General features: G+C 44.8%; 1 protein-coding gene across 3 annotated transcripts; it reads left to right on the top strand.

Moving 5' to 3' along the window:
- The first annotated feature begins 518 nt into the window (after positions 1-518).
- On the top strand, positions 519-6,227 carry Txndc2 (thioredoxin domain containing 2). Of its 3 annotated transcripts, XM_031368949.1 has the most exons (4): positions 519-814; positions 2,927-2,994; positions 3,633-3,778; positions 4,659-6,227. In XM_031368949.1, the coding sequence occupies exons 3-4, from the start codon at positions 3,649-3,651 to the stop codon at positions 6,200-6,202; spliced, it is 1,674 nt and encodes a 557-aa protein (XP_031224809.1). In that variant the 5' UTR covers positions 519-814; positions 2,927-2,994; positions 3,633-3,648; the 3' UTR covers positions 6,203-6,227. The 3 variants fall into 3 exon arrangements, with proteins under 3 accessions (XP_031224809.1, XP_031224808.1, XP_031224810.1); XM_031368948.1 differs by lacking the exon at positions 2,927-2,994 and having other exon boundaries at positions 520-814; XM_031368950.1 differs by lacking the exons at positions 519-814; positions 2,927-2,994 and adding an exon at positions 3,053-3,161.
- The last annotated feature ends 14,770 nt before the right edge of the window (positions 6,228-20,997 follow it).

Here is a 20,997-nt window from a genome sequence, read left to right as displayed (position 1 = left end):
TGTACCGGCAGACACTGGCCTCTTTCTAATACAGTGATTCTTGCCTCTGACCATATCCCCTTTCTCAGCAAAAGGGCTGCTTTGCTCTCTCAAGGCCTCCATAGTCCACTGGTCTAGTTGTTCCCAGCCTCACTCAGGTATGCGCAGGATCCTTAGCATTTCTCCTGCAGGCTGGAGGGGCCAGAGCCTGCCCCGCTCACTTCTAAGCTGGTGCTCCTGCTGTGCTGGGACAAATCCTGGATAGGCTGTGGGATCCATCTTCCTGACTACTCCTCAGTGAGAGCATGAGAGCATGACTTTCAGCTTTCGGGTTTCATGTGGGCACAATCTACACTGATGCTTCCAGCTGAAGGGGAGAGCCAGATACGTGCCTACCCTCTGGCTTCCCCACTCACAGCCTAGAAGAGGCGTCCTCCCTCCTTCCTCCCAGCTGGGAAGTCTCATCGACATCACAATGTCACCATCCCATTGCTGCCTGGTAAAGCCCACACCCAAGGAAGGAGGCTCTCCGGTCTATGACACCAACAATTCTCAAAGGGCTGAGAAGCGCTCAGTCCTAAATGAAACACCTACCTATATTAACCCTCCCCGCGAGGCTCACGGGGCCATCCTAGAGGAGAGGGAAGAAGGATGCAGGAGGCAGGGGATGGGGAAAGGAATGCTGGGAGATAACTGTCTCCTGGTCTGACGTGCTTGCATCGCTCACAGACTCAGAGCCGCCAAACAAGATCAAAGCTACAAGACCAGTCGGCCTTCCAACCTATGACAGCACTAATCAAACTCAGTGGGCTGCAGGAAAGAGACGGGATATGGAGTAAGGAGGGAAATGCCTGAGGAGGGGGAAAGGGGCAGAGGGGTAGGATGATCAAGACTGTCAAGGAGGGTCAGATAATGTATATTCTATTGTAAAAAATGCCCGATACCAGCATCACTTTCTCCCTTAGTAGAATAGGTTTGATATCAAAGCTCAGATGATTAGATCACTTCTAGTAAATGTTTCAAAGCTCCTACAGACAACATGGACCTGCCACTGCTTAGACAACCTTCTTAATTTTGACTGTTAGTATAGTGTGGTGTAAGAAACACGGAAATAAGTCTCCGTTAAGAATGCAAACCTTGAGCTGGGCAGTGGTGGCACACGCCTTTAATCCCAGCACTTGGGAGGCAGAGGCAGGTGGTTTTCTGAGTTTGAGGCCAGCCTGGTCTACAGAGTGAGTTCCAGGACAGCCAGGGCTACACACAGAAACCCTGTCTCAAAAAAAAAAAAAAAGTGCAAATGCATACCTTGGGCTGGAGGGATGACTCAGTGGTTAAGAGCACTGGTTGCTCTTCCAGAGAACCAGGTTTGATTCCTAGCATACACATGACAGCTCACAATCATCTGTAACTCCAGTTTTGGGGGACCTGATGCCCTTTTATGGCCTCTATGGACACCAGGCATACAAGTGGTGGACAGATATACATGTAGACAAAACTCATATACATAAAATAATTTAAAACTTTTTCTTAAATGCAAAACATCAGTTTTACATATATTCCTGGGACTGGATTGCTATGCAGAGTAAATGTGGAAAGCGAGAAAATGACCTCAAAATGATAAGAGAACTCTTTTTGAAAGGTGTGTGCGTGCACACACATGCATGCACAGGAGCACGCGTGTGCATGCACACATGGGGGTGCTTACTTGCTTGTGTGTAGTATGCACATACAGGAGTGTGTGTGTGTCCATGCATGTGTGCATGCGCATGCACATGTACAAGAGCGCGCATGCAGATGGAACCCAGAGTCTAATGCATGCTAGGCAAGCTATGCTATTGAGCTTCACCCCAGCCTGTGGAAAGGTAGTTTAGCTGCAGTTATGCATAGTGAGAGACACATGGCTGATTCAACTGGGACTAGCCACAAGGAAGCTGCTCTTCAGGCAGAAAGTAGGAGGATGGTGGAACGCAAGGAGGACTCGTGGAGAAGGGAGGAGACAGCCTGGCAGGAAACACATTTGCTGCCACGTGACACTTCTCGGAGGCGATGCTTGGGAGACAGTGACAGTGAGTGCTGAAGTCTGTTCTCCAGGGTTTGTGAGTTGAGAGCTCGCTTCTAGCATAGGAATGTTGAGAGGCGACCTAGTGTCTTTGGGGAATCTCCCTTCAGGAGGGATTAAAGTGGTTCTCATGGGATCCTAAGCAGTTTGTAAGGAAAGCGCTAGCTACTTTCATTTCAATTAGACACAAACTGGAGTCATCTCAGAGGGAGACCCCCAGTTGAAAAACTGTCTGCACGAGATTGGGCTGTAGACAAGCCTGTGGGACATTTTCTTAATTAGTAATTGAGGGAGAAGGCCTCAGCCCATGGTGGGTGATAGCACCCCTGGCTAGTGGTCCTGGGTTCTGTAAGAAAGGAGGTTGAGCAAGCCATGAGAAACAAGCCAGTAAGCAGCACCTTCTCCGTGGCTTCTGAATCAGCTCCTGCCTCCAGGGTCCTGCCCAGTTTAAGTCCCTGCCTTGACTTTTCTCAATGGACTGATTCAGGATTTGTAAGTCGAATAAGCCTTTTTCCTTCCCGGATGCTCTTGGTCATGGTGTTTGATCACAGCAATAGTAACCCTCACCAGGACAGAGTATGTATAGCTCCTCTCTATGCTCTGGCTTCCTATGTTGTGTGATCTTCTTGTTTCCTTATTATACTGGCTGGTTTTGTGTGTCAACTTGACATAGGCTGGAGTTATCACAGAGAAGGGAGCTTCAGTTGGGGAAGTGCCTCCATGAGATCCAGCTGTGGGGCATTTTCTCAACTAGTGATCAAGGGGGTAGGGCCCCTTGTGGGTGGTACCATCTCTGGGTTGGAAGTCTTGGGTTCTATAAGAGAGCAGGCTGAGTAAGCCAGGAGAAGCAAGCCAGTAAGAAACATCTCTCCATGGCCTCTGTGTCAGCTCCTGCTTCCTGACCTGCCTGAGTTCCAGTCCTGATTTCCTCTGGTGATCAACAGCAATGTGGAAGTGTAAGCTCAATAAACCCTTTCCTCCCCAACTTGTTTCATGGTCATGATGTTTGTGCAGGAATAGAAACCCTGACTAAGACACTTATTGTTGAGATCTCATCCCCATTATGAAGAGCCAAGAGATGCTGGTGGCTTCCCCTTACACCTCCAGAACTACTCAGAGCTAAGTAAATATGTCTTTATAGGGTACATAGTAGCTTCAGTTATTTTGTTATGGTAATAGAAAAAGGGAATGACGTAACTAATGAGTCCTAAGGAGAAATCTGGGGCGAGAGAACCTTGGATGAAAATGATGAGAAAGTTGGTTTATTTCCCTGGTGTAGACAGACCATTTGGAAAAGTGTCCAGGATAATATTTGAGCATGGGCTTTAAACCTTGACCTAGCCTAGCCATGTAACTTCTCTAAGGCTCAGTGTCCCATCTCTAAGGTGCTGATCACAATGCATCTTACCTCAGTGGTTGGTTGTACTTGAGGAAATAATGCCTGTTTATGCATCCATTGCCTCACCCAGCATAACTACCAGCCCTGGGGCTGCCTCAAAGTTCTCAAAGGCCACTGTTGGGGTACTGGTTGGGATTGTCAGCTGTGGAGTGAGTGCTGCCTGGGTATTAAGCAGTTAGTGTATTTTGTTCTTAGTTTGGCCATAGAAGAGATGTTTAAGAAGGACAAAAAAAAGAATAAGGACAAGGGGCTGGAGGCGAGCAGTGTTCAAGCAGGAGCCCCTGAAAAGTCGGACGTGAAACTCAGCAATGGAGGAAAATCAAATGAAAGAGACAGCAATGGTAAGATGGAAAGAGGAGGGTTGCCTTGGGGAGCTCTGAATGTGGGGAGCAGGTGGCAGTGTTAAATCAAGAAAGGATGTTATTGTTAAAGCCAGAAACATACATGAAAAACATATGTCCTTGCTGATGCTTGGCTGTCTGGTGAGTGACATTACTCAGATCTGTACGCCATTCATCAGATGCCTTCATGGTCTCTAAGAATAAGTTTTCTGGGGCAGGAGACATGGCTCAGTGGTTAAGAGCACTGTCTGCTGTTTCAGAGGTCCTGAGTTCAATTCCCAGCAACCACATGGTGGTTTATAACTATCTGTAATGGGATCTGATGCCCTCTTCTGGTGTGTCTGAAGACAGGTACAGTGTACTCTCTCTCTTTCTCTCTCTCTCTCTCTCTCTCTCTCTCTCTCTCTATATATATATATATATATATATATATAGATGTGTGTATGTATATATACATATATATACACACATATATGTATATAATTTTAAAAAAAGATTTATTTATTTATTTTATGTGTATGAGTACACTATAGCTGTACAGACGGCTGTGAGCCATCATGTGGCTGCTGGGAATTGAACTCAGGACAGCCCCACTTGCTCCAGCATAATACACTGTAGCTGTCTTCAGACGCACCAGAAGGGAGCGTCAGATCTCATTACGGGTGGTTGTGAGCCACTATGCGGTTGCTGGGATTTGAACTCAGGACCTTTGGAAGAGCAGTCAGTGCTTTTACCTGCTGAGCCATCTCACCAGCCCCCATGTATAATTTTTTTAAATGATTAAAAAAAGCATAAGTCTTCCTTAGTGTAGGTAGTCAATCTTTGTTTCTTTTTTTTTTTCATTTTGATTTAATTAATTAATTTTATTGTTGTTGTTCAGAAAATCCATTACAGGTTCTATCCAAAAATGAGACTTTTCTGGTCCCAGAGTTCTTGGATACAGCCCAGTCCAAAGAGAAGGCCATTGCTTCCATGGCCAGCAACACACTTCATATGTCCACAGCAGAGTCTGAGTTCTCACAGCAAGTAAGTAGCACCCCCATGTTTTCAGACAATACTATCCATCCCAAATATGAAGGGAGCCCCAAGACCTCATCAAAACCCACTCAGCTGAAACAGGAAAACATTTCTAAAACCTCGGGCTACTCCAAGCAGACCAACTACAGCACCACCCCCAAGTCCATGGCAAAAACCACCTACCCCAAACAGGGGAGCACCCTCAAGCCTACAGCAAACGGCACCCATTACAGGGAGGCTGACATGCCCAAGTCCCCAGAAGACACCGTCCAATCCATGAAAGGCCACATGCCCAAGTCCTCAGAAGACACCGTCCAATCCAAGAAAGCTGACATTCCCAAGTCCCCAGAAGATACCATCCAATCCAAGAAAGGCCACATGCCCAAGTCCCCAGAAGACACCGTCCAATCCAAGAAAGCTGACATTCCCAAGTCCCCAGAAGACACCATCCAATCCAAGAAAGGCGACATTCCCAAGTCCTCAGAAGACACCATTCAATCCAAGAAAGGTGACATTCCCAAGTCCCCAGAAGACACCATCCAATCCAAGAAAGGTGACATTCCCAAGTCCCCAGAAGACACCATTCAATCCAAGAAAGCTGACATGCCCAAGTCCTCAGAAGACAGCATCCAATCCAAGAAAGGTGACATTCCCAAGTCCTCAGAAGACAGCATCCAGTCCAAGAAAGGTGACATTCCCAAGTCCTCAGAAGACAACATTCAATCCAAGAAAGGTGACATTCCCAAGTCCTCAGAAGACACCATTCAATCCAAGAAAGGTGACATTACCAAGTCCTCAGAAGACAGCATCCAGTCCAAGGAGAATAAAATGTCCAAGTCCTCTCAAGACTCCATCCAGTCCAAGGAGGGTAAAGTCCACAAGCCCTTAAAAGACAGTGTCCCATCTAAAGAGGAAGATACTCCCAAGTCCTCAGAAGGCACCACCCAGTCCAAGGAAGAAATCACCATGTCCCCAGAAGATACCATCCAGTCCCAGGAAGGTGACATCATCAAGTCTTCAGAAGATGTGCAGCCCTTGGAGAGCAGACTCTTCCATCTTGAAGCAGAAATAGAAACCCTGGAGGAAGGCTTGGTGAGAGTGATCAAAGACAAGGAGGAATTTGAGGAGGTGCTCAAAGATGCTGGAGAGAAACTGGTGGCTGTGGATTTCTCAGCTGCTTGGTGTGGCCCTTGCAGAGTGATGAAGCCACACTTCCATTCCCTGTCTTTGAAGCATGAGGATGTGATATTCTTGGAGGTGGACACTGAGGACTGTGAGCAGCTGGTGCAAGACTGTGAGATCTTTCACCTCCCGACTTTCCAGTTTTATAAAAGAGAAGAAAAGGTGGGTGAATTTTCTGGTGCCCTTGTGGGAAAACTTGAAAAAAGCATTGCGGAATTAAAGTAATCATATGTTCTGAGAACACCGTGAACTAGTTGATAGCTAATTTATTTCTAATTTGCCAAAAAAAAAAAAAAAATCAAATAAGACAAAAGTGTTCGCCTAAATGGTTCTGCTTGTATATCGGAAACACGAAAGCCTACTTTTTATCTGAAAGAATCAAACCATGGAATGGCCATAATTTGTTCTTGTTGTTGAAAAAAAAAAGGCAAAATTAGATATTCCCTGGGTGGAGATTGTAAATCTCACGATCTTCTTTTTCTGTCTTGAAAAATCTTGCTCTTTGGGTATCTGCAGCAACATGGAAGATGCAGGCTAGTGTCCTGTAAAAATTCCTACCTAAAGAGCAGCGGGAAGTTCTTGTCATGTATTTTCTGGGGCTCACACGTCTTCAGGGCTTTTGATAAGAAACTTCTAGCCAGGCGATGGTGGCGCACGCCTTTAATCCCAGCACTTGGGAGGCAGAGGCAGGCGGATTTCTGAGTTCGAGGCCAGCCTGGTCTACAGAGTGAGTTCCAGGACAGCTAGGGCTATACAGAGAAACCCTGTCTCAAAAAAACAAACAAACAACAACAACAAACAAAACAAAACAAAACAAAAAAAAAAGAAGAAGAAGAAGGAAAGAAACTTCTAGAAACAAAGGGTTGGGATGAGTCATAGACCTTTGCTATTCTTTTGTATGAGGAGTGATAGAGTCCTGTGCACCAAGCCTGTTTCCAGTTAGTAGAGATCGTTTGACTCATCTTTGCTCACAAAATCTGAGCGAAAACTCTTAAGCGTGGCTTCTCTGAGGTTCGAGTCTGAGCGGTCACTGATACCATGACGACATCCATGCCTTGGTAGAAAAGGACCTGTATTGTCTCCTGGGATCAGGTTGCTGAGAATGGAATCCTGTTCTAAGGAATCTATGAGACCAAAGACTCAGGTCTGGACTGGTTGGTAACTTGGTCCAGAGGTTTTGTTAAGTCGTCTTGGAGGTTTAGTTGATATACAGTGCTAGTTCTAGGTAATGAGACAACTAGACGGGTCTGGCCAGCTTCACTAACTTGGGATACCCATGTGTTACTTTGTGATGCCAGAAATGACTTCGGGTCCCTTGGCTCTAATTATCATTGTTATTGCTGATATTGTTGTTACTGCAACAAGATCATTTGGCCGGAGGCCCGCCCTCCATGAATTTTCAGTGGTCAATGCCATATTACTTAATTTGAGGCCCTGTAGTGGAGTTCTAGAGCATACCCCATAAAAATGGGTCTTTGCAGCTGTTAAACACTCTCCTTCCTTTTGTGCATGCTGGTGACCATGTTCTGTTTCCTATTGAATCCAAGTATTTTTTTAAAATATGAAGTATTAGTGAACACTTTAAAGATCAGCACTCCCTCTGTAAAATGTGACAATCCAGAGTTTATACTAATTCAAGAATTGAGGCTAATCTTAGGAGCTGATTGTAAGTCTCGTCACTAGGAAAGAACTCATACCCTCTAGTCCTCTGCTCCAGGCCCTGGTGTGGCAATCTCCCTGGTGAAGCAGAGAGTGGGACAGCCCGACCACCTGGCACTGTGCATCCTTGGTCCTCCTTAGAGACATTTATCACAGGCTCCTATGCAGCAGCGACAGCAGCAAAAAAAATACTGTAAGCAGTTGGCCTTCTTTCCAAAAGTGATTCAGAATGACCTACTAAAAGTATAAATGATAAGACACAAGCCAGGGACGAGGAACCAGAGCCACAGAAGGAATATTGTGTCATAGATAACTGCTCTGACTGAGCGGCACATTTTATTCTGAGTTTCTTCATCACTAGGAGAGAAAAGGGAAGCTCATAAATCCCCAGATGCTGTCCCCTAGACAGTCAGACTTTGGAATGTGAGAGAAGAGTTAATGCTTTGCCTTAGCTACACGATTGGACGGAATCTAAATGTGAGACACTGAGTGACCGAGGGTAGTCTTGATGGGCATTTCCCCTTTAACAACCCCAGTTCATAATGTGATGAACGCAGTTTTCATGTGTTCTTTTCTAATCTTCAGCGGAATCTGGAGTTGTGGGAACAAAGCCTTTCTGAGTGAGGAATGCCTACTTACAGAGAGTGAAGGTCTTTTCCGTTTCCCTGCAAATGGATTTTGAGTGTATCCCATCTGCTTTCCTTCTAGTGAAAGAAATGTCCTCTGAATTTTCTATTCCAGTTTGTCCCCTGCTCCCATTTCCCCTTGAATAGGGCTAATTTTTGTTATAACTGTTACATTAGACACATATGCCCAGTCGCGAGGCTCCTAGGATGCTGTCTAGATAGCGCACTGCCTACAGCTCTTTTATATTTTTGGTTGCGAGCCTAGCCTTTAACAGCTGAGCCATCTCTCCAGCCCGCCTACAGCTCTTTTAAAACAAGCCATTTACAGGATCAGTGACACGGAGCTGTTTTACGGGCACGAGAGCATCAAAGACATTTCTGAAAATGGAATACATAGGCTAGGTTACTGTTATGGTTTGAATATAGAATCCCCAAAAGGCCCGTGTGTGGAGGGCGTAGTTCCCAGACCCCAAACTCTCCTGTGTTGAAATTCCCAGCTGAGGAAGCTGCTTTGGGGGACAGGAGAAACTCGAGCCCTTGGGGTCTGTTTGGAAGAAGCGCATCGTTGAGGGCGTATGTACCCTGGAGTGGCAATGTGCCTTTGGCCTTTTCCCGTCCGTCTCCTCTGCTTCCTGGTGGTTATGAGGTCACGTGCTTTCTCCACTGCAAGCTTCCCACCATGATCTTCAGTCTTACCTCAGATCCACAGCCAATCATAGCTGAGTTTCGGAAGCACTAGCTGAGGAGAGATGACCCCTCTTTTAAAATTGTTTCTCTTAGGTATTGTGCAGAGCGGTAACAAGTCTATCAAAGGTACCGGGTTATCAGAGGCAACGGCCCCCAAAGCAGCCTTAGAAACCAGTGGGATCTTAGATTTTAAAGGAGAGTTAGGATTGTCTGAATGGAAGAGAAGGCAAGCTCTCCAGGGCCAAGCCATCGGAAAGCAGTGCTGTGGCTCTGGCGTCTCCTGATCTCCTTTGTCCCAAAGCCATGCTACTGCCTTCTGCCTGTCACATGACCTACTTTAGTGCTGCTTCTTTAGGTCAAAGGTGACAATTGGATCTCGGCCCTATCAGTGGACAGCATGTGCTGCTGGGAGACAATGAGGAGTGAACTTAAAAAATAAATAAAATGAAGAAAGAGATAAGTTTTTAAGCTCTGACGGAGTCATTTATAATGAGGATTCCACATAATCATACTGACTACACATGATGATAATCTACCACAGCCTTACAAAATAATGGAAGGTCAATCATGGTAACACATGGCTTTAATCCCAGCACTCAGAGGCTGCTGGATCTGTGAGTGCGAGGCCAGCCCGGGCTACAGAGTGAGTGAGACTGTGTCTCAAAAAAATAAAATGAAATAATAAGAAAAAGAAACAAAGAAGGAACGAAGGGGAAGGAAATCCTGCAAGGATAAATGGGAAAACTCCACAGGGCAGCAATATTTAGAGTAATATTCCCAAATCAATACTTTTCATGCAATTTAGTGATAATTAAAAATCAATGCAGGAAATGGGCATCATTTACAATAGTAACAGCATTATATGCCTAGCAATAGTCCTTGAGGTGTAAGTAATAAATAGATTTGAAGAAAGTGACACTGTTTTTCTCATGAGAAAGACTTAACAATGTAATTTTAACTGACGTCTCAATGGTGTGTTTAAAAGAATAGAAGAACTTAGTTTAATTCTCTGAGTGAAATGGGCACAAAGCATTAAATGTAAAGATGGAAAGAAGGTTTGCCCTGTCAGGTAGCTAAATATATAACTGGTACAGCAGTGATGAGACAATGGTAATGATGTTGGAGAAAAATAAGAAGACAGACTAGCCAGTGTTCAGATCTGAGCATTAATAACCTGGAAAATGGGGCTGGCCAGATGGCTCAGTGGGTAAGAGCACTGACTGCTCTTCTGGAGGTCCTGAGTTCGGATCCCAGCAAACACATGGTGGCTCACAACCACCCGTAATGAGATCTGATGCCCTCTCCTGGTGCCTCTGAAGACAGCTGCAGTAAATTACACTGGAGCGAGCGGGGCCAGAGCGAGTGGGGCCGGCAGAGGTCCTGAGATCAACAGCAGCCACATACATGATAGCTCACAGCCATCTGTACAACTACACTGTACTCATATACAAAAATTTTTTTAAAAATTTCAAAAAAAAAAATAACCTGGAAAATGAGGCACTTCATCTTAGTGGACTGTTGAGTGGGGGTTTTCCTGGAATATTGTATAGTGAAAGCTTGCTGTTTGAGGGGGAAAATCAGTCCATATCCCACTTGCATACCACTAAAATAAATGTAGGATGAACTAAGGTATACAACTAAAATGTGAACTCATAAAAGCCGGCTGGCGGGTAAGAGGAGTGACTTTTAACCACAAATGTCACAAATGAGTTTGGACATTTACAAAACTCAAATTGTCCCTGGTAAAATATAAACAAAATTCATTGAAATTAAAAAAAAAATCAGAAGGAATACTTCCTAGAGGAGCAAACAATAGCATTTATTCTTACAAACTAATAAACCAGATATCCTCAAAGGGTTGAACGGCCCTTTCATGCGGTCGCCTAAGACCATCAGAAAATACAGATATATACCTACATTATGATTCACAACTAGCAAAATTTCAGTTATGAAGTAGCAGCAACAATAATGTTATTGCTGAGGGTCACCACACCACCTGTCTTAAAGGGTCGGTAGCATTTGGAAAGTTGGGAACCACTGTAATAAACAATCAAATAGTCTCATCGAAAAGTAGGTGAGGTGTCCAGCCGCTTCCTTCTGAAAGTAAGGACGAATTGCAACACATGTGAGAATTTTCCGTCAGCAGGGAATACGTAGGGATGAATGAGCAAGGTTTGAAAGTAGCTTGGAAGGAAGTAGTCAAGTCACGTGTTGCTGGAGTTGAACACCTTTCTGATCACGGGTGCGATGAAGTACAGATAAGTTTGCAATCTTTAGCTCATTTGTCTGCCTCGTACCTTAAGCATCAGATATTTGTTCTTTATAATTCTGGAGTCTAGAAATCTGCAATCAAGGTGTCCAAAGACTCCATTTCTGACGCGGGCACCTCTCCTCTTACTGTCGTGTGGTCGCCCCTTTGGATCTGTGCGTCCCTGTTGTCTCTTTAGGTGTCTGAACTGCCTGTAACAGCAAGCACTCAGATTAGGATCCACCCTAACAGCCTCATTCTATCTTAGTCCCCTATTTAAAGATCCTGTGCAAATAAAGTCAGATTCTGGCATATAGGAAGTTGAGCCTTCAACAGAGGAATTTGAAGGAAAACATAATTCAACCAATAACTTCGTAAGATGAACCTCAGGCTAGGGCCAAAGATTCTTCTGGGGTACATGGTTTAGAAATGTACAGTGTGGAAGTTCCTGCCTCTCTGCCCTCTCTGCCCTCTCTGCCCTCTCTGCCCTCTCTGCTCCAGTGACTTCAGGTCCACTGCTCATGCTGATGATGTTATGACTCAGAGGAGGGAGGGGACAGCCTATGAAATTCACCTCAGGCCACTGTGGCATCAGCTCCAGAAGGGAAGATGAGGCTTGTCCAGAGGTTGGGAAGATGGTTGTACTCTGGCTTCTCTTGAGTATAGTCTTGGAAACAGGCTGGATGCATGAAGCTCAAAGCCTTAGAAGATGACAAATTGGAACATTTGGCCATGTATTTCTTCCATTCAAAAGCAGTCCGAGAATTCCTATGTTAGCCACTAGGCTCGGCATCCCAGAGTGCATTGCGTCTTTTCCAGCTTACTTGATGGCCATGCAGGTCTGTTGAGTTCTTCCCCATGCTTCCCGGGAAGGAGAGGTTGAAGACACAGTGGCTTAGGAGTTATATTAAATCAGGATTCACAAATGTGTGGTTATATAAAACAAACAAACAAACAAACCACACGGGTGTTGACCTCTGGACTGAAATATCTGATTCAATATTTGTGAGCTGGGGCATAGAAATTCTTTTCCAGACAGGTATTGGTGGTTCACACCTTTAGTCCCAGCACTCAGGAGGCAGAGGCAGGTGGATCTTTAAGTTCTAAGACAGCCCTGGCTATGCAGAGGAACCCTGTCTCAACAAAACACGCAGCGCCTTTACTTACCCTCCCCCACCGTTCCAGAAAGTCACAACCCCTATGAGTGCTACATTTTGGATCTGGAGTGTCCTCCAAAGGTCCAGCTGTTAAGGAGTTGGTCCCAGCTTGCTGCTGTTGGGAGGAGGTAAGACCTTTAGGAAGTGGGGGCTTGTGGGAGGAATTTAGGTTACTGGGGGATGTGACCCTGAAGGGAGTTGAGGGAACTTGGTTCATCCTCTTCCTCATTTTGTGTGCCTGGTGCCACGAATGGAACAGAGGATTCTGTCATAAATTTTTGCTTCACCGCAGTCCCCAAAGCAATGACCTATGAACCAAATCTTTTGAAATTTGTAAACCAAAATAAACCTTTTACTTATTTTTTTTCAATATGTACTGTATAAGTATGAGTATTTTCGCTACGTGTATATATGCGTACCACGTAAGTGTCTGGTGCCCATGGAGTTTGGACGAGGGTGTCATAGCTCCTGGAATGATGGTAGGGATAAACTATGAGCCACCATGTAAGTGCAGGGACCAAGTCTGGGCCCTTTGCAAGAGCAGCAGTGTGCTTAACTCCAGAGCCATGACTTCAGCACCCAAACCTTCCCCTAAAATTTGATTGCTTCAGGTGTTCTTCCCACAACTGAAGTTGACTAACACCCTGAGAACTGGCCACTCTTTCAGCACCATTTTTTCTTCATGCTCTGTTTAGAACTTCACCTGGAAGAAAGGATGCGTAGGAGTCTTTGTAGGCCCAATTTCCATTTGAAAGGCCAGGGTCAGTCCCGTGTCTATCAGATTTCTTCATTAGCATGAGCTAGAGGTTGGTGGTAGAGCACACACTCGCCTTTCGGTGACTGGGTTGCTGGCTGGAAAGCTCTCTCCTTCAGGAGCATCTTCAGAGTCTATCATGATTGTCTGTGGGGTCAGGATGACAAGCAAGGGTCACAACTCATCACACATAGAAGGCAAAGTTGTAGCCTTCACTTCTGCAAGAAGAGAGATTTATTAAAGGCCAGCTGGGCTAGCAAGAGGGCTCACTGACTGAAAGTGCTTCTTGTACAAACTTGCTGACCTGAGTTTGATCCCTGGAATCTACACAGGAAGGTAAGAACGTCTGAATTCTAGAAGCTGACCAGCAAATGTGAACCGCGATGTGCATGCCTGTGTGTATGAATGCACATCCTCAAGTCCAGGCTAGAGATGTTTTTGTTTTTGTTTGGATTTTAGGAATTGATGGGTCTGGTGATGTCTTGGGGGTTTGATTCAATACAGTGTCTTGTTTTCTTTCTACTTTAGTCAGGTTGCAACTTCTTGATCAACCAGTACTTTATTTAATTTTTGGGCATGACCTTGCTATATATAGTCTAGGCTAGCATCAGACTCCGATGTGAGCCCAGACTGCTCTTGTCTCAGACCTAAGGTCATCGCCTTACCCACCTAGGGGCTGAGCTTAGGCCTGTGCTGTCCGGCAGCAAACGCTGCCCTTGACCATCACCCTTCCGATAGCTTCCTGACCTGACCCCGCGGCCTTCCCATAGCTTCCTGACCTGACCCTGCACCCTTCTGATAGCTTCCTGACCTGACCCCGCACCCTTCCTGATCTGACCCTGCACCCTTCCGATAGCTTCCTGACCTGACCCCGCGCCCTTCCCATAGCTTCCTAACCTGACCCCGCGCCCTTCCCATAGCTTCCTGACCTGACCCCGAGTTCGAGTTCTGTTGACCTTGAACTCTACTTTGCTTGAATAGTTAAGACTTTAAAATGTCTTATGGGCTTGCCTGTTCTATAAAATATCTTATGCAATAGTTAAAAAAAAAATCAAGTTAAATTGATAGTTAAAATGTTTTGTAGCAGGGGAAAGGGCTCATTTTGATTAGGCGTTTTAGAGGGAGACAAAGGAGGGGGCTCAGGAGAAAGAAGGACTAGAACTCAGTGCCAGTGGGACTGGGCCAACTGCTAGCCTTGTGATGATAGGGGAGAAGACTCTGCCCCCATGGAACTTTCTAGATTGGAGCTGCATCCTTTTGATGATAACACTCGTGGGGGCTGGATGGCTCTGGGTCTGCCTTCAGGAGACGTGCTTATGATTGTCAGCAGGAGGTTGTGGTCTGTTAGGCAGGGGCTCCTTGATTCTCCACCAGCATCATGTCCACTGCATCCCCTTCTTTTGTCCCAGCAGGAAGCCGGGATAAAATCATCGGGCTCATTGGTCAGTCGCATTTACACAGAATCCTAGCAGGCAGGGTTTCTGCAGCAGGCCTGGTTATCTGCCATTTGGATCTGGCCTGAGTCCTGAAACTCATTTAAACAGAGGCCTTCCTCCTCCCAGGTTGTTGATTGGGGCGGGGGGCCATGTAGAAGAATAGTTTGCACTCCCCAAATTCACTGAGAGACAAAGCTGGATGTGTTGGCACATACTGATAGTTTCAGCACCTGGGTGGCTAAGACAAGATCTTTAGTTCTAAGCCAGGGTTAGACGGCTATATATTGAATTCAAAATCAACCCGGGATATAGAATGAAATCCTGTCTCAAAAAAAAAAAAAATCAAGCAGAGTGATCCCCTATTTTATTAAACAGAAGGCATACTGGGATGTAGGCTGTCTCTGGGGACAGGTATTTTTCTTCTGCTCACTTATATAAAGGGAATTACATATAATAAGAATGAAGTACTTTAGAGGCCTTTGCTACTCACTGCTTAGAGTCTAAGGACTACTAACAACTGTTAGAAAATATCAGACCCATGGGGACTGAAACGATGGGTGAGTAATGCGGCCCAGGTTCAAGGATGCTCTACCTGACTTTAGCCAGAGGTTCTGTGTTCTAGCTGCATGTTCTGGCTTCATATTATGATCTAAGAACAGAAATAAGTCAGCAGATGTTCTACTATTTAGACATGAACTGTGAGTGATCCTGGGTAGTGTGAGCTAGGCAGTGCTTTGGTTCCTAGCGGCATGAACTGTATCCACTAGCTTTTCTGGTTACTTGTGTGGAAACTCATGAAAAGCGAATCAGTGAAGGAAAGATCTATTTTGTCTCGTGGTTTCAGGAGATACAGTCCACCATGGTGGGAAACTTACTCCATATCAGCAGGAGTGAGAGCCAGCTCGGCACATTGCAGCAGCTGACCAGGAGCAGAGAATTATGGGACAGAACCAGAAGTGGGTATAATATGCAAAGGCCCATTACTACTGCCCCACTTCCTCTGGCTAGGTGCTACCTCTTGACAATTCAACAACCTTCAGAGACAGCATTGGCAGCTGAGGATCAGACATTCTACCACATACACTTATGTGTGGTGTGGTAGTGGTGGTGGTAGTGGTGGTGGTGGTGGTGGTGGTGGTGTGTGTATGTGTGTGTAGTAGAGAGAGAGAGAGAGAGAGAGAGAGAGAGAGAGAGAGAGAGAGAGAGAGAGGAGAGAGACAGTATATGTGTGTATGTGAGTGTAGTGTATGTGTAAGAGTGCATGAGAGAGCTGGAGAGATGGCTCAGTGATAAGAGCACGGACTGCTCTTTCAGAGGTCCTGAGTTCAATCCCCAGTAACCACATGGTAGCTCACAACCATCTGTAATGGTGTCTGATTCCCTCTTCTGGTGTGTCTCAAGAAAGCTACAGTGTACTGCATTAGTGTGTTAGTCCCTCAGAAATAAAAGTGTGTGTGTGTGTGTGTGTGTGTGTGTGTGTGTGTGTGTGTGTGTGTGAGAGAGAGAGAGAGAAAGAGAGAGAGAGAGAGAGAGAGAGAGAGAGAGAGAGTGCCTGTGTACCCACACATAAAAGAAAGAGTGTGTGTGTGAGGAAGTTTGAGTGTGTGTGGGATGTGGGCAATTTCAGATTTAAACCTTAACATAAAACCAACTTAAACCTGGTCCAGCAAAATTAGAGAGCTTTATCAAATCTTGAAATTGGAAATTCTTCTTTTTTTAAAGATTTATTATTATATCTAAGTACACTGAGGCTGTCTTCAGACACACCAGAAGAAGGTGTCAGATCTCACTACGGGTGGTTGTGAGCTACCATGTGGTTGCTGGGATTTGAACTCAGAAGCTTTGGAAGAGCAATCAGTGCTCTTAACTGCTGAGCCATCTCTCCAGCCCTGGAAATTCTTTTAAAATCGTTTTATTACATTTTATTCTCTTTGTATGTATATGTGTGCATATAGGGATGTGTGTACCATAATGCATGTGTGGAGATCAGAGCACAACCTGCAAGAGTCGGTTTTTCTCCTTTTATTACATGAGTCCCAGGGATCAAACTTAGGCTGTGCATCAGACTTGACAAGCAAGACCCCTTCAGCCATTTACCTGGTCCTCAAACAGCCGGGATGTTCTCCCTTCTCATGTCTGCTATCCACCTTGATTTTATCATTAGTTGCTCAGTGGCTCGAGATCAGATACAAATTGAACCTTGTTCACTAATTACCTCAACAGATGTCCCAATTCTGGCTGGCTGGTTCATGTGCCAATCCCTGAACTAGTGTGTACTTGGAGGAGTTGAGATACTTGGATTTGTCAGGCTTAGGCACTTGTACATGCCTAGAATATGGCCAATCCCATTAAGCTAGATAAGTGGGTGGGGGTGACTTTGGAGAGTGGGAGGAAGGAAATAATGCCGTGAGCACGGGCTTATTGATCTCGGGAAATGGCATTTGAACATCACCGCATTAGCCTCAGCCCACACTAAGACACACCAGAGTCATCCTTAACCCCACTTACAAATCCCCATGAAAAGCCAAGCCTACCGAGGGCTGTTGACCTGTCCAATTCCCGTAAAGCACACCACCTCATTCACTTTGATTCACTCTGATTTCCTTGAGTCTGTAATTATATATAGCCTTAAGACTAGATAGTATCTGTCTTAGTCAAAGACAAATTTATGATATTAAGTAACTTTCCCTAAAATTGGCATGATGGATATGAGTTGGAGCATGAAACATAGAATTATTCTGTTTTATGCTGCTATAATAGAATACCTCACACTGGGTACTAAAAAGCAAACAAATGAAAAACAAAACTAAATGACCTCATCTATTCAGCCTCTGGCAGGGAGGGAGAAACAGAAGCACCATCCCAGAAGGGACCCCGTGTATGGTGTGGTCTTGTTTGTAATGCCCTGCTCTCATGAGAATTAACTCACTTCATGAATAGGCTGCACCTATGACCTTACCTCCCAGGAGGCCCCACACCAGGAAGACTTTACTGTCCCAATCACCATGCCCTCCGACGTACCACCTGACTAACAACCCACTTAAACCATAGCAAACTGTGACCCAGAAAAGCTGACCCAGAAAGATACGACAGACAGGAATGGGGAAGACAAGTTGGGCATGCTCTTCCAGACAGTGCCTTCGAAACTTACGCTCTACATCTGCAGAATCTAACGTAGAAGTGGGAGGTTTGTTCTCTTTCAGGTTTAGCACTTCAGTCCTTTTGGGGTAGAAATGGTTATTTCAAATACATTTTATGCAGCCTAAACTTGCAAATTATGGTACATTGTTACTTAGAATTCTATTGTTATTTTTAGAGCACTTTATGTTTCCCAGACTTTTTGAGGGAGCTACGGAAGACTACATTCTGTGTATATAAAGTAACTAAGAGGTGACCAGATGGCTTGGTGGGTAAAAGTTCTTGCTGTCAAGGCTGACAACTTGAATTTGGTCTCCAGGACCCACCTGGTGGAAGGGAAAAAAATCTACATCTGCAAGGTTTTCTTTGACTCCACACTCATACATATGTGAAAACACACACACCTCTCCCTGCCTTCACCTCTGAAAGCCGCAACACTGTGGTGTTTGAAAAGCCAGGCTAAATGTGGGGCTAATGACGGCTCAATATCTTCCACTGACCTTAGACAGAGGAGGAAGTCACTGGTCAGCTAATGATCCTTGGTTTTAAAGTGCAGGTGGAGCTGGCAGCTTTCCCATAGACTGCTGTAAAAAAAAGGCTTCTCTTAAATCATGCCCCGTAACAGTGGTTAGACTATGTGGTACTACTGCCTTGCTGTTAGAGAGCTGAAAAACAGGAATTCATATGGCTTCTTCGTGTTGTAATCCCACTGCCATGGGTGTGAGGGTCAGCTCCCTTTGTTCATTTCCTCGATGACCCAGGTCTCTTCCTGCCAGACTGAAGTCATTGTACGATAAAGATCCCTCTTCCTCCCTTCCCGACCAGTCCTTTCTCTCTTTTCCTTTTGTTCTTGTCTTTTCTGTTTCCCTTTTCCTGTCTCCCTAGGACTTGCTAGATAGCCCAGGCTGGCCTGAATTCAAGATCCCCCCTGCATTAGGCTGCCAAGTCGAAAGGGTTGCAGGCACCTAATATGTTTAGCTTGGTGGAAGTGCTTGGGAAGGATTAGGAGGTGTGGCCTTGGGGGAGGAGGTGTGTTCCTGGGAATGGGCTTTGAGGTTTCAAAAGCCTGCTCCACTCCCGGTCAGTCAGAGCTCTCTTTCTCATGCTTGTGGATCAAGGTATAAGCTCTCAGCAACTGTTCCAGGGTCATGCCTGCTTCCCTGCTACCATGCTTCTACCATGATGGTCATGGACTCAACCCTCTGGAACTGGGAGCCCCAAATTAAGTGCTTTCTTCTGTAAGTTGCCTTGAGCATGGCGTTTTATCACAGCAATGGAAAAATAGCTAGGATGACACCACTACTCATCTCTCCCTGGAATGAGTTTTTCTCCAGTGTTTTCGATGCTTCACGTGAACTCTCAGGTTAAGTCCCCAGCACTAACGACCCACTTTGTAGTGTGCAGTTTTCTTCAGATCGTCATCCAAGGATCCAAACCTCCTGACAAAGAGTCCCCATTAAAGCCATGTGATGCAGACTGTAGTTCCTCCTCAAGGCAGGCTTTAGTGCAGCAGGATTGGGGGCGGGGCCTAATGGAGATGTATGGCCATGGCAGTAGAGTGGTAATGATGAATAGATCACCTATTGTGGGAGTTCAGCCCTGACAGATCCCTTCTACACATTTCCATCTCCTCCTCTTTCTATATACTTAGCCCAGATCCAGAGCCTTGCCAATTTTGCTCTTCCAAGCTTCCAGAAATGTGAGCCAAAGCAACCTTTTTTTTTTTTTAAAGATTTATTATTGTAAATAAGTACAGTGTAGCTGTCATCAGACACACCAGAAGAGGGCATCAGATCTCATTACAGATGGTTGTGAGCCACCATGTGGTTGCTGGGATTTGAACTCAGGATGTTCCGAAGAGCAGTCATTGCTCTCACCCACTGAACCATCTCGCCAACCCCAAAGCAAACTTTTTATAAGTTACGCAGTCTCAGCTATTCTGCTATTGCATTAGAAGGTGAAATTTTAAAGAGAAACAAACAAAAAAGACTAGTATGCCCATGAACTAACAATTACAAAGTAAATAATACCAACATTTATTGAGTACTTACAAATGGCAAGCATCTATGACCAGGTATTCAGAAATAGCCTGCTTGATTTTTTTTCATGACTTGGTGGGAGCAATAGTCTTATTAGCCTCACTTTTTATTTTATCATCTCATTTTATTAGCCTCATTAAAAATATTTCTATCTGGCTGGTCATGGTGATACACACCTTTAATCCTACACTTGAGAGGCAGAGGTGGGCATATATCTTCATGAGTTTGAGGTCAGCCTAGTCTACATAGTGAGTTCCCGGACCCTGTCTCTAAATACAAAAATTTATATGCATGAATGTCCTACCTGAAGCTCTGTACATCGTACCTGGTGCCTAAGGAGGCCAGTAACTGCTGAGCCATCTTTTCGGTCCCTTATTGACCCCATTTAATGATGGAGTTGAACTTAGCCCTGCACTCTCGGTCCACAGGCTATTGCTTAAGTGATACATGAGGCAAGAATGAAGATAGAAGACTTCAAAGACACAGTTATAGAAGTAAATGATTAACCATTTGTGGTAAACAACTGTGGTGGACACTTTTATTCTTTTATTGCAGTGAAATATGCCTTAACCATTATAAATATACAGTCCAGTAATGTTAAGAACATTCACACCATCGTACAATCAATCGCTAGACCTCTTCGCATTCTGTAAAACATAACTTTACATCCCCCCTCCCATTCTGAGTTCAAGGCCAGCCTTATCTATGAAATAAGTTCAAGGACAGTCAGAGGGCTATTCAGAGAAACCCTGTCTCAAAAAAACAACCCCTAGCCCCCAATGTATCTGAATGAAGAGATTCAATTTGGCTGTAGACATAAAGGGCCAACAAAAGTACATCTCAAAGGACATGTGTAACACTGAATGATTTAAGCTATTATTTGGCTAAATAGAATTAAGTGCCTAACAAATCAAATAACTAATTATATAACTACTATTATATAACTAATTATATAATTTAGTTCTCATAGGTAATAATAAATGTGTATTGGATTGTTGATTCTTTATAGACAAAGCCATAGAGTTTAATTGTGTAACCACACAGGGTAGCATTAAGTGACAGGGGTCCTATAGCATCCTATACACACGTGTATAAGAAGGCTATGAGCAGCCAGGCAATGTGTCAAGGAAGGCTTCAATGTTCTTTTTTGTCCTTTCTCATTGAATTTCTTTAACAGCAACTTGTGGGAGGTGTATTAGCAGTTTAGACAGCGACAGGGGCTCTTCATAGCCCATCAAGAGTGGCGGGCTGAGGACAAGGTGAAGCAAGGTCTAAG

Source organism: Mastomys coucha, unplaced genomic scaffold (assembly GCF_008632895.1).
Source record: "Mastomys coucha isolate ucsf_1 unplaced genomic scaffold, UCSF_Mcou_1 pScaffold14, whole genome shotgun sequence".
NCBI classification, from domain to species: Eukaryota; Metazoa; Chordata; class Mammalia; order Rodentia; family Muridae; genus Mastomys; species Mastomys coucha.
This window is presented reverse-complemented; position numbering and strand designations above follow the sequence as displayed.

What these genes read in the sequence shown, in the direction of transcription:
- Txndc2 (XM_031368948.1), top strand. An exon ending in AAATGAAAGAGACAGCAATG is followed by an intron (nt 3,779 to 4,658) that starts GTAAGATGGAAA and finishes GTTGTTGTTCAG; the next exon opens with AAAATCCATTACAGGTTCTA.